Raw genomic sequence first — 16,359 nt, forward strand, 5'->3', positions numbered from 1 at the left:
TAAAACAAAAAATCTGAATTACGTCTTTTCGACACCCCAAACTGGCAACCCGCGTGTCGTTCAGGGGGAGGCGCTAGTCCGCAGTAGTTTCTGGAAGGAACCTCATGCTTGCACCATGGAGAAAGTGAGTGTCCGACTGCAACTATCTCCTTAATTATACCCAAACTCACATGCTTAAAATAATATCGATGAGTTATTTTGGTTTTAATACAGTTTACGATAATAATTCGGCAGCTGGTGAAGTTAGCAGCTCTTTACTCTGTTTGATATCATACAGCTAGTTAGCCTGTTAGCTTAGCGTAAATCCGGTAGTAGTGTGCTGTAGCTGTTGGGCTGATGTTGTCTGATTTGTTTGAGTTTTTTAGCAAACAGAGCATATTTTGACAATATTAGTCTACAGTGTAGCTTCGTATAATACGTGTCGATTCAGTGTTTTTTTGTTAATTTGTGCTCGTCTGTGGCTAATTTATGTTAGCACACGGCAAGGTTAGCTAATTGTTAAGCTAACGCATATGACTTAACTACAACTGCTTTATCGCTTAATATAACACAACAAGGTGTGCCAGCTGCTGTTAGCCCCTTTTCTCGGGCTTCAATATAACAGACAACTCCCTAATTTCTTGCAAATTACCGGCAAGTTAGCAGATCACAGTGTTACAGCTAACATTAGCGCACAACGTGAGCGCTATCATTACCGAGGTGACGGACAAATGAAAGCCGTGATTAAACCGGAGAGTTAATTGTCGCGTGTAGATGTTGTGTCTAAAGGACCGACAGCTAAAGTGCTGCAGTCCGTCAGTAGCACATGGCTGCGGGAGTATTTTTGGATCTGCTTCAACCGGAGTACCCTGCACTCACACCGGAGGATCTTTCTAGATGCACACGGTGCCGCTGTCATGGCTACAGCCGTATTTTTGGCGTTAGCTGCCGGGCTGTCACCAGACCTGCAGCTGGGCAGGTCAAGCACTTCACCCAAGTAAAGGCATTTAGCTCATTTTGAGACTCTACTTGTATATAATAATAATAATAATAATAATAATAATAATAATAATGATCATGATCTGGTAAGTCATCATAACCTATTCATTTGAAGCTATGTGCAGCTAAGAAGAAATTACCAAAAATGTTAGAAAAAAAAGAAAATTACCTGAAATTTTGTAATAAAATATTAGAAATATCAACTACCTAATACTAAACAAACAAACAAACTATAACACTATAACAAAAAAGGTAATTGCCTGTTAAAATGCCTGCATTAAAAGCAGGTAGCATTAAAAATAAGAAGTTAATTATAAGACTAAATTAAATTAAATTAACAACAATGACAAAAAAAAACCAATGTGAAGTAAAAAATAATTATGTTTATTAGAATCATCTGGACATACAAGAAAATTAGTGTTAAATAATAACAATAAAAAATACAAAAAACTAAACAATCAAAAAAATGGGAAAAGTTAAAACACACAAGAAAATTACTGTTTAAAAAACTGTTTAACTGTTATAATAATATTGTAAAATAATTCTTGAATATGCAGTATGCAGAATAAAATAAAATAGATATAATCCTCTGGACATACAACCAAATTCCATGAAAAGCATTAAAAATAAAGAATTAAACAGATGTAAAAACAAAAAACTAAACAAAAAAAAAAAACCCCACAAGGGAATTATTCAGAAAAAAAACAACACCCCAACAATCATTGTAATATTATAATTTCAAATATATAATTATAATTAAGATCATAACACTATACATTTTTCCCTAGCTTTTTCAAAAAAATAATGTTTAAAAACTCTAATTTCTTGCAGTTTGCGGGACGTTTCTTGCTACAAGTTGCTCATTGCCTTTCCACCAATCGTTTTGAAAGAAATCAAACCAATTTGCTCAGAGTTTAAAGGTTTAAATACTGATGTCGATACAGGGCTTAAAGGGCTAACAGATTCATAATTTCCATATTTATTCCATTGATTTACTATCGTCTCTTCAGCTTTCTGGCCCTTGTTTTTAGCTGTATGTCCATTTCTGTGCAGGTACATTTAGAGTATCAAAAAAACAGCTGATGTGTTTGCAGTCTGCTGAAAAACTGTCGCTCATTTTAAAATAACCTAAGCAACCTAATTAACTGTTTTAGTCTGAACAACAGAAAGTGTTTATTTTCTGGTACTGACATTTTAAAAAGTGGGGTCATCATTTGTTGTCTCGAACTTTCCTGCTGCAAGGCTACGAGCTAATCACCAGCCATCTTATTGAAGAATAGTGTAGTTTGCACCTGGAGGACTGTGAATTTACATTTGCACAAGAAAGACATATTATCGCTCAGCATCACCACCGCACCTGTCTGACATGAACAGCTGAGTGGCAGCTGCGAGCGATGTCTTCCCTTTGGTCAGAGCTAAAGGGGATTGTGTGCGTGTGCTTTTGTGTCAGATTTTGTGATAGAGAAGGTAGAGAGCTGTAGTATTGTGACTTTAAAAGCAATCTTTTTTATTGAGACAAGGACATGATATCCATCAAACACTTTATCATCTCTATATGTTTTTCTTTCCTTAAAAAAATGTATTACAGATAAGAAGAAAATAAAAGGACTGACCTCTTAACAGCAAAAGACTATTTCCATGTTTCTCTCCTTATTTCAAGTCAGTTTTCAAGTCAAGTCAGTTTTATTTATGTAGCCCATTATCACAAAACATGGTTTGCCTCAGAGGGCTTTACAATATATGACATCCCTCTGCCCTTAGACCCTCACATCACCCGAAGAAAAACTCCCCAAAAAGACCCCCTGTAACGGGGGGAGAAAAAAGGAAGAAACCTCAGGAAGAGCGGTAGAGGATAATGAGGGATCCCTCTTCCAGGACGGACAGACGAGCAATAGATGTCATAAATAGCAAATGAAATACAATCATGGCAGAAAAGGAAAGAGAAAGAGAGGGGGAGAGAGGCACAGCAATAATAGAAACAGATGCATGTCATATTACAATAATGGTAGGTGTGAAATTAGTAATTGCACTCTATGATGATGTTGAGGGTGATGATAACAGTCTCATGCATATGTTGAAAGGGAGGAGTCCAAAGGCAGGATCACAGCATCGGCGCAACCAGGACCAGACCACGATCAGGGCGAGCGAGGGGCACAGTATCAGTACAGCCACAGCACGAGCACAGCCTGACTATGGGCTGGTCCAGGCAGCCTGAGCCAGCCCTAATTATAAGCTTCATCAAAGAGGAAGGTCTTAAGTCTACCCTTAAAAGTTGAAACGGTGTCTGCCTCCCTGACCGAAAATGGAAGATGGTTCCATAGGAGAGGAGCGTGGTAGCTGAAGGCTCTGGTTCCTAACCTACTTTTGCCCTCTCATATGTCCTTGCAAACATATATTTTATATACACTTTGGTATCCATATCTGTCCACATATTTTCATTTAGTCATTTCAAATAAAATAAGAGAGAAAATGCATAAATAAATAAAATAAGAAAAAAAAATAAGAAAAGGACAAGAAAATTAAACTAATATAAAAAATAAGAAAATATACATAAAATAAGATGAATAATAATAATAATAGTAATAATAATTAGATAAAACACAAAAATATAAAAAAAAAAGCATAAAACTGAGATTAACATCAGTAAAATATCCATGCTTCTCTCTCCCTATTTGCCCTCTTATATGTCCTTGCATGCGCAAAATTATACATGTACGTATCCATATCTGTCCACATATTTTATTCAATATTTTATTTATTTCAAGTAAAACAAGAGAAAAAATAAAATAAATACACAATCAGAAAATAAATTTAAAAAGTAACTAAAAAAACTAATATGAAAAAATAAGAAAGGACAATAAATTTGTACTAAAACAAGAAAATAATAATAATAATAATAAGATGATGATAATAATTAGAAAAACACAAATAAGAAAATAAAGGAAAAAAATTCAAGTTTAACAAAGGTGGAATTTTCTCTATTCTCTGTCCTTCCACTGAACCTTTTTACTCCTGTCAAAAAAATAAATAAAAATTAAGGACTTACTCTAGTGAAACAAGTAGTAGCACATTTTCAAAATCAGTAGCCATTAACCCTAGGGATTCTTCATTTTACTCACTCTTTCGTATGAAGTCTGATCTGCTCAGCAATATGTGCTAAATGGTGAATTTGTCTCTTAATTCTTAATTTGGTTTTATCTTTTTGGCTCGTAGGTTTCAGCACTGAAAGACCAGGGCAACAAGGCGCTGAGTGCAGGGAACATTGACGAGGCTGTTCGTTGCTACACCGAAGCTTTGGCCCTCGACCCTTCAAACCACGTCCTGTTCAGTAACCGCTCGGCCGCCTACGCCAAGAAGGGCAACTATGAAAACGCTCTCCAGGATGCCATTCAGACCATCAAGATCAAGCCTGACTGGGGCAAGGTGAGAAGTCGTCTGTTCTGCCTTTTAGGGTTCGTATGGTCATTAAAAAACATGGAAAATTCATTTAATTTGCAAAAAGCAATGTCCAGGCTTGGAAAAGTTTTGGTAAAAATAGTAAACCCAAACAGTTTTTGAAAAGTCATGGAAATCTGTTCAGAAACCTGTATAATAACACATGATGTGTCCATGTTGTAAATGTGAAAAATCTAAAAAATAATTGTGATAAATAGTGTAATTTGGGGGATTTTTAAAGAAAATGTCATCAAAAGATTTTCAGGGGAAAAAATGTTTGCTTCAAAAATCCCCCCAAAAATTAAAAAGAAAAATAAAAGAAAAAATATTTAACTTTAAAAGTCATCTTAAAAAAAGACTTAAATGATTTCTGTTAAAATCATTTTAAAGGGAAAAAAAGTCAAAAGGTTTTCTATTCAAATCACTTGGAAAAAAATGGCCAAAAATTTTAAAGACAAACTTTTTTTTGTTTTTGAAGTAAACAGGGCTTCAGAGGGTGTTAAAAAATGCAGCTTTTGCACCACCAACTTCCCTTTCATAAATAACTATTATATAATAATTATTATATTTAAATATTCGACTCTAATCCTGTTCTGAATTCATCATTTTTAAAAATAATTTATATTTTAAAAAGCTGTTACATGGTAATGAAAAAGAACCGATAAGGAGTATCGATGGTTGTTTCAGAAAGCGTCCGATCTTGAAAATTTGCCTCGTGTGTATGAACCTCGGCGTTATTATTCTGTTGACAGGACGTGTAGGAATTAAAATTGAGAATCTGCAATATTTTCATTTTTTATCACCCAGGGCTACTCCCGCAAAGCTGCAGCGCTGGAGTTCCTCGGCCGATTGGAGGACGCTAAAGGAACCTACCAAGAGGGACTCCGGCAAGAGCCAAGTAACCAGCAGCTAAAGGATGGCTTACAGAACATCGAGGCTCGGCTTGCAGGTAAAAACAGTTGAATTTGCGATGTTCGACAGAAAAACGGCATTATGATGTGACTCACTTTCCCCTCCTATGTGGGCGGAGGATTTAGAGATGGCTGCCGAGAGGATCACTGAAGTAAAATCCCATTGTGAGTGCGCGAGTTTTCAAAAGGAAAGTGGGCAGTCCACTTGGGTTTTGAGTGCTGTGATTCATTCAGACAATAAGCAAGTAGTAGAGGTTTCAGATGAGTGAAAGAGCTGCTAAATTTAAATCTTAGACCTGTGCAAGATGTGTTGGCATTAAGGCTGCAGCTGGAGATCATTTTAGTTGTCCGTATTCTACTGATTGATCCATAGATCAATCCTGAAATTGTTAGAAAAGAAATATTTTTGCTTTATTAAAGAACAAAATCAAATATGCACAGGGTTCCCACAAATCCTTAAAAATCCTTAAAAGTAATTCAATTTATTAATTAAAAAGAAGACCTTGATTGGTATTAAAATGTGTTTAAATCGATCTTTCATAAGTCATAATATTATTGGAAGTAGTCCTTTTCTGACGTTGCATTGTAAAATCTCAAAAAATTGACAACATTTATATATATATATAATTTATTGAATGTCTCTGGCATTAACAGCACCAAATAAGTTTTATGCTAAAAATAAAATTGGGGAAATGGCCCCCATCTCCAAGTCAAAAAAAAAAAAAAAATTTAAAATTTTCATTGCTTTTTGCTTTTGCTTTGCATTTTTACTATTTTCCACCTGATAAGGTTTATTTTTTTAAATCATATTTTGAATAAGGAGAAAATACATGCTGTTTCATAATCAGCGTTGCTGAAAATCATCAACATATCTCAGGCTGTTATAATAAAAAAAATCTACTTAGCATGTAGTAATGAAAAATAATCAGTTTTTTCATCTAAAACCATTGTGGCATCCTGAAAAAAACCCCACTGGCAGTTAAGGGGAAATTAATGAATATCTGATATTTCTAATTAGGAATGATGTTGGCTAAAAATGAACTCACTAAAAGTAGAAAATAATATTAATGCATGACATATTGGCAGTGAACTACTTCTCTCTGACCATGTAAATTACACTAATAATCATAATTTTTTGCTTCACCAGAGAAATCAATGATGAACCCCTTCGCCATGCCCAACTTGTACCAGAAGCTGGAGAGCGATTCTCGGACCCGTGAGCTTATGTCAGATCCCAGCTACAGAGAACTGCTGGAGCAGCTCAGGAACAAACCGTCGGAGCTCGGCACGTACGTGCATTTTTTAAAAATGTGTCAGTTTTAGCAACACTCTGCTGCTGGGAGAAGTTTGCCTTCCGGGCTTTGTGCCAGAGAGCGATTTCTTGGTTGTGGTTAGGAAAATAAATTGTGGTTTGGGTAAAAATGAATAGATCTGAATGGATAGCAGCCCTAAGAGACAAACCTCTCCCATGTGCCAACATTGATTTAAGACTAACAAATTATGACCCGAGGCAGGACTGGAAAAACAAAAAATGTGGTTTCTTTGGGTAGAATTGCACAAAAAAGTCTGGAAATGTATTGAGAAATGTTGTTGCTCAGAGCCAGTGCAAGATTACAGTTTTTCTAGGCTCACTATAATTCCACATTTTCTTCTTATTGTGAAAAATCATCCTCTCTGTTGTGGCTCGATCCTTCTTAGCATGTGTAACACTGAAAACGAATCAAAATCTGTGTGGTGAACTGGGAGTAGAGCCCAACCGATATGGGATTTTTGAGAGCAATACCGATTTTATAGTGGAAAAATGTATCAGATATATCGACCGATATAGTGAACTTTTGAGCTGGAATGAAAATAGATCGTTTCTATGTGGATTGTTCACTAATTTAGCACCAATATGACTATGCAGGAGTACTCAGAAGGCTTCTCTTTTAAAGTTTTTACAGTTTACATATGTAACATTACACACAAACAAAAATAAAGAATAAATACAAATAAAACAAACATCAATACTGTATGTGTTCAGCATTAGTCTTCACTGACCATTCAAAAAAAGAATATAAAAATAAAATTCAATCCGCACTGGGCTGAGCATTTAAATGAAGAATAAATACATTAAAATAAATAGCTAAATAAACATCAGTACTGTTCAGTATCAGTCAATTGCTGACCATTTCTAAACCTGTTTTCTGTATTATATGGTGTAAAAAAGTTTTATTAGCACATATCGGAAAAAATATATGCGGATACGCTCCGATGTATGTGTGAAAGGCTCATAATGGCCGATTTATCGGTCGACCTCTAACAGGGAGCAGTGCTGGATGTACAGTCTGACAGCAGCAGGAAGGAAGGACCTGCAGAATCGCTCCTTCACACACTTTGAGTGTATGATGGTGCTGAGTGCTGGGATATTGGAAATGCATTTCTCTTTTTGCCCGACCGTCTTGCAGGAAGCTGCAGGATCCCCGAGTGATGACCACTCTGTCCGTGCTGCTGGGTCTGAACCTCTCTGAGATGGAAGAAGAAGAGGAGCCCACTCCCCCTCCACCCCCGAAACCCAAAGAGACTCAGCCACCACCTCCCAAAGAGGACGACCTTCCTGAAAACAAGAGAAACGTAAAGATTTCAATATTCTTTTCACTTTTAACGAGTTTATGTTGAATCCTTTTTTCTTAGTTTTTTAAATCCTCTAATTCCTTTTTCTTACAGGCCTTGAAGGAAAAGGAGCTCGGGAACACTGCATATAAGAACAAGGACTTTGACACGGCTCTGAAACATTATGACGAAGCAATCAAACACGACCCCACCAACATGACCTATATATCCAATAAAGCAGGTAAATATTCTCACGTGTTGGAAAGCAAATAGCAGCACACGCAAAGATAATTCTGAATTTCTGGAGTTTAATCTGGGTTGTCCACTGAGAAATATTGAAAAAAAATCTACATCCACGAACCAATCAATAGAAATGACGCACTGATCAGCGCCACACTGCTTGTGCATGCTAAATGCAAATAAATACTTTGAGCTCTCGTTGCGAAACTGGCGTGCCAAGTTGGCGACTTTTTCCCAACCACGACCGCGTACGCATTGTCCTCTTCTTCAGACTTTTCCCCGTCACGTAATGTAAGCTATAGCGAGGGCTGGATTTGTTTGATTGCATTTCGCTCTTAACGCTGTCTTGTCTGTGTGATTCCTCCAGCTGTGTATTTTGAGAAGGGAGAATATGAGAAGTGCCGAGAGCTGTGTGAGAAGGCCATCGATGTTGGCAGAGAGAACCGGGAAGACTACAGACAAATTGCAAAGTAAGTTCTGCAAAAAGTACTGTCTTTGATTTATTTTTTTTTTTTACTTGAGTGAATTTAACCTCACTCTACACCTCAACCCAGAGGGCAGGACGGATCTTTTGTGGGTCTTGTGGGAATATATTTACTAATTTATTTATTTACTCTCTAATCTGGATGGGAAACAACATGCGGCCAGCCAGCGTGAGACTAGAGAAAATTGTGTTTTACAAGAACCATTAGGTGGCAGTGCTGCTCTGTTATTTCTCATTTTACAAACTGGCCAAAGATGAGACAGTGATGTTGGGTTAGGATGCTAAATATCCGTCTGTTCAACCTGAGGATTTTGTTCAAGAGCACATAGGTGCTACTGAGTCGTTCGCTTTTTGAGTCTTGAGTTGAAAAAAAAGCATTCTGGTGTAATGTTATGTTTATTTTCTGCTTTCTCCTCCCTCTGTGTGCACAGGGCGTTGGCTAGGATTGGAAACTCATACTACAAGCAGGAAAAATACAAAGAGGCAATTCAGTATTTCAACAAGAGCCTGACGGAGCATCGTACTCCAGACGTCTTGAAGAAGTGTCAACAGGTGCAGTGCGGTCTGATTTCACACTGAGTGGAGCTTAATGATTAAACCTCAGATCGTTATGCAGTAAATCCAGACTTTTTTACATTTTAAAGGTTCAGTGTGTAGGATTTAGGGGGGTGTATTTGCACAAATAGAATATAATATAGTGTGTGTTTTTGTTTTTTGGTGAATATTCAACTAAAAAAATAAGAATTGTGTTTTCGTTACCTAGGAATGAGCGGTTTATACTCACACAGGGAGCAAGTTCTGCCATGTTTCTGCAGCTCAGAAAGGACAAATGTAACACTGACTCGTGACCAACATTTGTTTGTTTTGGAGAGGAAGAGACCTGTGCAGATAATGTAATGTGATTTTATTTAGACAGTGACAGCGCACAATCAAACATTAACTTTATATAAAACTGGGAGAGATGCATTGAACCAGGTTCTAGCAGAGCTGCTATTGTCCGCCTGTAGTTCCTCCCAGATTTTTCCGTCTGAGTTTTAAAGACTATTTTGGCACTGATAAGAGAGGGAAGTTAACCACAGTTCATCTACACATACTATGATACAAAGCTAAAATCGACAAATTATCCCCTTAAAATTTTACACACTGCTCCCTTCAGCTGATTTTTGTTTAAATTTGCATGGCGTGCATGTGGACGGGGAAACACTTGACTTACACCTTGATACTGCATCTGGGTCTGCAGGCAGAGAAGATTTTGAAGGAGCAGGAGAAACTAGCCTACATCAACCCCGACTTAGCCCTGGAGGAGAAGAACAAAGGCAATGACGCCTTCCAGAAAGGTGTGTCCAGTGGTTGGTTGTTTGTTGTCATTGTTTCTTCTTTAAAGAACTTGCATGAAGATGAGCTCGTCTTTCCCTCTCCACAGGAGACTACCCCTTAGCCATGAAACATTACTCCGAGGCCATCAAGAGAAACCCCAACGATGCCAAACTCTTCAGTAACAGAGCCGCCTGCTACACGAAGCTGCTGGAGTTTCAGCTCGCCCTGAGGGTACGACGCAGCTCTTTAAATCTGTTAATGTGATTCTAACCTGACGAAAAAGTGCCTCTGCATGTAAAAAATACGCTTATGATAGTCTTTTTTTTGTTCATCAGGACTGTGAAGAGTGCATCAAACTGGAGCCCACCTTCAGTAAGTAGGAGACTGTATTTGAACTTTAATAGAATAGTTCTTCATATTCTGTAAATGTTAAAAGTTTAGATTCAGAGTTTAATGTAAATACATCTGTCAACAGTAAAAGGCTACACACGTAAAGGAGCTGCATTGGAGGCCATGAAAGATTTTTCAAAAGCTATGGATGCGTATCAGAAGGCTCTGGAGCTCGACTCTTCCTCAAAGGTATTTTACACGAGACGACACAGTTCAGAGCGATAGAAGAGATTTACGCACATTTATGATCTATAAATGCTTTTTACCACCTGAAAAAGCAGGTTATTACCTCAATTCCATTTTTTTGACATTATGTAAAAAGTAAATGCCATCTGCATGAACACAGCCAATATTATCAAAGTGCTTAAAATGTTCCAAACAGTCCTTGTGAGTAAATAATATGCCGCCTTTCTGAAAATTGTCAATATGGTGGTCCTATCAGTAAGGCTTAGGTGACCACCCAAATAAAATTGGAAGAAATATTGCGCGTCAAATTCTATAAAACAAGCTAAAAAGTGACATTTTGAGATACTCTGATGACCCTGTAATGGATTGATTTGTTTTTTTTTAACCATTATTCGCCCTCCTCACATTCAGGAAGCCACAGAAGGCTTGCAGCGCTGCATGGTCAGTCAGGCCATGAGGAACGACAGTCCCGAGGAGGTGAAGAAAAGGGCCATGGCTGATCCCGAGGTGCAGCAGATTATGAGCGACCCAGCCATGCGCATGATCCTCGAGCAAATGCAGAAGGACCCTCAGGCGCTTAGCGAGTAAGTTTACCAACGTTCTTCCGTCTCTTTCTGTCTAGTAGCACCATAAAACTTCATGTTTTCTCTCTTTGTGTCCGATTCTCAGCCACTTAAAGAATCCAGTCATTGCTCAGAAGATTCAGAAACTCATTGATGTCGGACTGATAGCCATTCGTTGACGAGAACCAAGAGACTCCAAGACAACAGCGGAACAACGTGCAAATCCCTCCAAAATACTACATCCTCCTTTCTTGCCTTCAAATTCAAAAATATATTGTTCTTAGTCTCCCTGAGACTTTGTGTGTAAGTTATGTTTTTTTAAAATCAGTTTCATGACTTTTACATTGTATTAAAAAAAGCATCTTGTGTGTCATCTGAAAAAAAAACTTGAGGACTCCAGAAAACCTTAGAAAAAACAAACTGGATTAAAGATGCTCAAATACATCTTAAAACAGCACAGCGCAGTGTTTAAAGGGGAAATCCACCCTGAGGCTGATCACATTTTCCTGTTTGGTTCATGGTATTAAGGAAATGGAACAAAAAAAGAAGAATTTCTACACACAAAATAAAATGTAGATCACAAATTAAAACTGTCAACTTTGGTCGTTGTTCTTAACTCTTTGTCGTTTTTTAGGGTTGATTAATCACCGTGCTTTAAAGTTTGTTTTCCTCTCTTTTGGTCTGAATATCCTTTATGCTGTTTTTGAGCCTTTTGGCTAAATTGATGTTTTTTTTGTGAACAGCTGAACTCAGGGAAACGCTGATTGTTTCCTTGAATGTGGTAGCTGGAGGACTGGGAGATTACTGTTCAATGCTATTATAGAAGAGGGTTATTTTGCAGTGATGGAATATTAATTGGCTTATTTACAAGTTCATTAAACCTTTGAAACCTGAGCATATTAGGTTGAATTAATTCAAAAACATGGGACAAAGGCAACAAGAAATGACACAAAATTAGCAAGAGATCACTGAAAAGTTACAAGAAAAGTTTCCTGTAAAACAAATTAAAATAGAAAGGAAAAAACAAAACCAAAATTGAACAAGAATTGCCTTTAGAAAAAAAAGAGAAATAATTTAAATGAAATATTCTTTCTCTAACATCATTTAAATATACTTTATGATAATTAGAACTATAGTTTTTGGGGAATTTTCCCTATTTTCTTTTGGATCTTTTCTTATAATCTCTACCTCTCTTTTTTCATCTTTTACAGATTTCTTGCCTTTTGCGTAACACTTCTTACCAAACTGCCAATTGCCTTTTCCCCGATGTTTTTGACAGAAATCAAACCAAATTGCTCACATTTCAGAAGTCTTAATGCTTGTGAAAGGTGTACAAATGCACGACAAGAAAAAATATGTCGATCCAGGTTTCAAAGGGTGAAGCGATTAAGGCATTTGAGTAGTTTTGTTAGTCAAAAATGTATAACTTGTATGCAAATCTCTTGTGTCAGTTGAATATCAGCAACATGCAGGAGAAGTGTGGAGGATGTACTTCTCTGTGAGAACAAGCATGATGAGTTGACCTAAAAATACAGTCCTCAGTGTTATGATTTGGTGATTGAGTTTAAACTTTGGGAGAAGTAGATACTTTAGACTGACCTCAAATATTTGTTCTAAAAAGGTCTAAAAGTGTAGGTTTACTTTTCAAAATGTGACAACTTGTTTGACTTGAATATGTCAAGTTAACAGGGAATAAAATGATAGTTAAAGGGTGGATTTGCCTTTCTAAACAAGTAACTATAGACCGAATCACGGTGTCTGTTTACAATAACTTCTGGGTAGAAAACTAGTGCGTCAAGTACATAAAATGAAAGCAAATGCTACCTCGGTTAGTTTTTAGCCATCTAAAAATGTCCCTCTTAAAAAATTAAAGCGTACACTATATTTTCAGTAAAAATATTCCTAATGCAGTATGTCGTATACTTATCCGTATGCACATTTTCATGGACACGATATCTCAAGAACACATAAAGGGAATTTCTTAAAATTTGTCACAAGCGACCACTTGGACTAAAAAATGAACCGTTCAAAATTTGGTGCTCATGGGTTAAAGGCCAAGGTCACCGTGACCATGTCTCTCTCATTCTTGTGAAAGCCATAACCTCATCAACACCTTGACGTAGTTTTTGCAAATTTGGCACAAACGTCCATTTGGATTGGATCTGATGAAGACCTTTAGGGACAAACATCCACTCTGACTTTAGGATGAACAGATTATGTTTGATAGACAAATGTCAAGGTCACTGTGACCTTATGTCTGTCTCATTCTCATTAATGTGATATCTCAAGAAGGGTTTGAGGGGGTTTCCTCAAATTTGGCACAAACGTTTACTTGGACTTAACTATTGAGTGGTAACAATTTGGTGGTCAAAGGTCAAGGTCACTGTGACCACACAAAACATGTTTTCTTCCATAACTGAAGAATTCATATGTAAGCAAATTAAGACAAAGATGACACAAATGTTAAATAGGATATAATGATGAAGTAATGACATTTTATAAAGGTCAGTTTCACTGTGAAAAACACATTTGTGGCCATTTGGCATCATATCTCAGGAACAAAAGGAGGGACATTTGGCAGGATACTAATTTCGAAACTAACATCTGCAACCTCTCCTTTGGGGTTTTGTTTTTTTTTAGGTGTCTGGTACAGGTTTCCTGTCCACAGCGTGGATGTAAATTTGGTTTATCAGAAAATAATTACAGCAGAAATCCCAGATAAATTGAACCACCCTGTTTAATTATATACCTTTAAATGTTACAGCCGAAAATGACAGCAGAAATAAACAAGTTTGCTACGGCGCTTCTCTCTCCCACTTTCACTCCCAATCTGTCCGATAAAATGAAGGAAAAAGCCGAAAAAAGGTTGTTTATTTCACATACCCAGAAGTGTTAGTGTGCTCACTGTGATTCGCTCTATTGGTTGAGTAATGGGGATCACAACTGTCTCACTCTATAATACATCTTTAATGTTTGTTGACTTGTCTTTAAGGATACCGAAGCCTGTGTGCCTCTGTGCTGTGGTTTCCAAGAGGGACTCAAATATGTTAGAAATTAACTGTTTTTGTTTTCACGTTACCACAGAAGAACTGCTCGGTCTGGATTTCTCTACGGCAAACAACACAGCAGCTGGTTTTTGGGCATTTTCACATCAAAGTCTTGCTGTAAACACAAACTACACACAACAAACGTGGAACTCGCGTGATGTAAAAGAAGCAGTCCCAAGATGTGTAATGTCAAATGGAAATCAGTTGTACAGTGAAATATACAGTATCTGAATGTATTTTAAAGGTCAGTGGTGGCTTTTTTTTGTCCTGTAAGACAGAACAATGCTGGCAGTAACTCAATGCAGTAGTAAACCAACATTTTATGGTACAGTCTTTGTGGATTTAAACTTAGAGTACACACCAATAAAAAGTACAATGACAGATTCTTCATAGAAGAAAATGTGTAAATCCTTATGCTAACCATCATTTAAAATAATATCTTCCAAGATATGGATATTTGTGGTACGCGTTGGCAAATATCCCTTTGCAGAGTGTAGGCCTTTGAAAGTTAGAATCATGAATCTTGGGTGATCGGATCACAAGTGGACCGCTCAAGTCTGGGTGGCCCTTCAACCATTTTCTAATTCACAATAAAAATAAAGTGATTCACACTGGGAATTGTTTTTGTATTTTCAGTAGAAAAAGGGTGCACAAATCAGCATCAAAACAGAACTTGTTTATAAGAAAAAGTACGAGTGAAGGATCCCCTGCACCCCATGACAGAGGTTCTAGCTAAGACCACAATATCCAAAAATCCCAAAACCCTAGAAATATCCTGAAATCTGAGAAATGTACTAAAATCCTAGAAATGTCCAAAAATCAGAGAAATGTTCTAAATCCTAGAAATGTCCTAAAATCTGAGAAACGTTCTAAATCTTAGAACATCCTACAATCCAAGAAATGTCCTGAAACCCTAAAAATGTCCTAAAATCTGAGAAATACCCTAAAATCCTAGAAACATCCTAAAATCATAGAAACATGCAAAAATCCTAGAAATGACCAAAAATCTGAGAAATGTTCTAAATTCCGAGAAACATCCTAAAATCTTAGAAATTTCCTAAATTCCTAGAAACGTCCTAAAATCCTAGAAACTTCTTAAAATCCGAGAGACATCCTGAATTCCTAGAAGTGTCCTAGAATCCTAGAAACATGGTTAACAGGTTTTGACAATCATTTGAGAGCTTTTGCAGCCCTGATGAGAAAGTTGAGTAACGTCCTGCGGATGCATGATTCATCTGTTTAAACTTATTTCACAGGATCTGAGGGAGTATTCAGTGCTAAGCTAATATTAACAGCCATTTATGTGCATCAGCTGTAATTCTTTAACTGTAATAAAGAAGGAGTTGAGGACTCGGAGGCCCCATAAAACTCCAATGATTTATCGCGTTTGGAAAAAAATCAACTTTTTTTGCTGAACAATAATATCAAACAGTGAATAAAGGCACATAATGGTTATGTTTACATCATTTGCACTGAGCGAGAGCTGCGATCAAACAAATTAAAATGTGACAGCCTCAAATAGACAAGCAAAAAATAAATAACAAAACATAAAACAATTTTTTAAAAATCCCACAACACATCAATATTTACATAGATGAAGGGCTTTTTCAATTTTGCAATATTTCAGTGATATTTTATTTTTTTTTCATTTTTTTAACGTCAGTGTTCTTTTTAACAGAAAATTAAACTAATTAATGATGATTTTAAACAGGCTGTTTAAACTCAAAAAATAACTTCATAAATATAATAATAATAATAATACTAATAATAATAATAATAATAATATAATAATATAATAATAATAATAATAAAAACTACTTTGTTGTGTTTGAAAAATAATTTTAATAATAATTTTTAATAAAAATTCCCATTTAAAAACATAGTGGCATGATGACAAAAACCTGACTTTTAAAGAGTTAAAATTCTTAAAATTAATGAATATTTAATATTTATGATGAGAACTGATGTTGGTTAAAAAATCACGTCACTGAAAGTGGAAATATGTATAATCAAGCTTTATTTTGAAAAGCGTATTTTGTGCGCAGAACGATATCAGTGTGTGTAGTATTAATGCGGGCTCTAAGGGTTAATTATTTAATTTGATATGCAGAAGAAATGAGTACAATTTACTTAAAAATGTATCATATTTTTGGGGGAAAAAAACACCAACTTCCAGGGTGTCCCGAGGTCAGCGTGGCCCCGCCCACACCGGGTGC

The 16,359-nt window shown here is 36.5% G+C and overlaps 1 protein-coding gene across 1 annotated transcript; it reads left to right on the forward strand.

The window, feature by feature from the left end:
- The first annotated feature begins 64 nt into the window (after positions 1 to 64).
- On the forward strand, positions 65 to 11,686 carry stip1 (stress-induced phosphoprotein 1). The gene is made up of 14 exons (XM_042499739.1): positions 65 to 124; positions 4,192 to 4,401; positions 5,221 to 5,362; positions 6,472 to 6,613; positions 7,772 to 7,937; positions 8,031 to 8,157; positions 8,524 to 8,626; positions 9,072 to 9,192; positions 9,881 to 9,977; positions 10,064 to 10,188; positions 10,293 to 10,329; positions 10,433 to 10,536; positions 10,945 to 11,117; positions 11,203 to 11,686. Exons 1-14 carry the CDS (start codon positions 116 to 118, stop codon positions 11,273 to 11,275), a joined length of 1,629 nt encoding a protein of 542 aa, XP_042355673.1. The 5' UTR covers positions 65 to 115; the 3' UTR covers positions 11,276 to 11,686.
- The last annotated feature ends 4,673 nt before the right edge of the window (positions 11,687 to 16,359 follow it).

The sequence above is a fragment of the Plectropomus leopardus genome, chromosome 13 (assembly GCF_008729295.1).
Source record: "Plectropomus leopardus isolate mb chromosome 13, YSFRI_Pleo_2.0, whole genome shotgun sequence".
NCBI lineage: Eukaryota > Metazoa > Chordata > Actinopteri > Perciformes > Serranidae > Plectropomus > Plectropomus leopardus.

Coding starts and splice junctions, on each gene's coding strand:
- stip1 (XM_042499739.1), top strand. Junction 8,158..8,523: donor CTATATATCCAATAAAGCAG/GTAAATATTCTC, acceptor TGATTCCTCCAG/CTGTGTATTTTGAGAAGGGA. Junction 10,189..10,292: donor AGTTTCAGCTCGCCCTGAGG/GTACGACGCAGC, acceptor TTTGTTCATCAG/GACTGTGAAGAGTGCATCAA.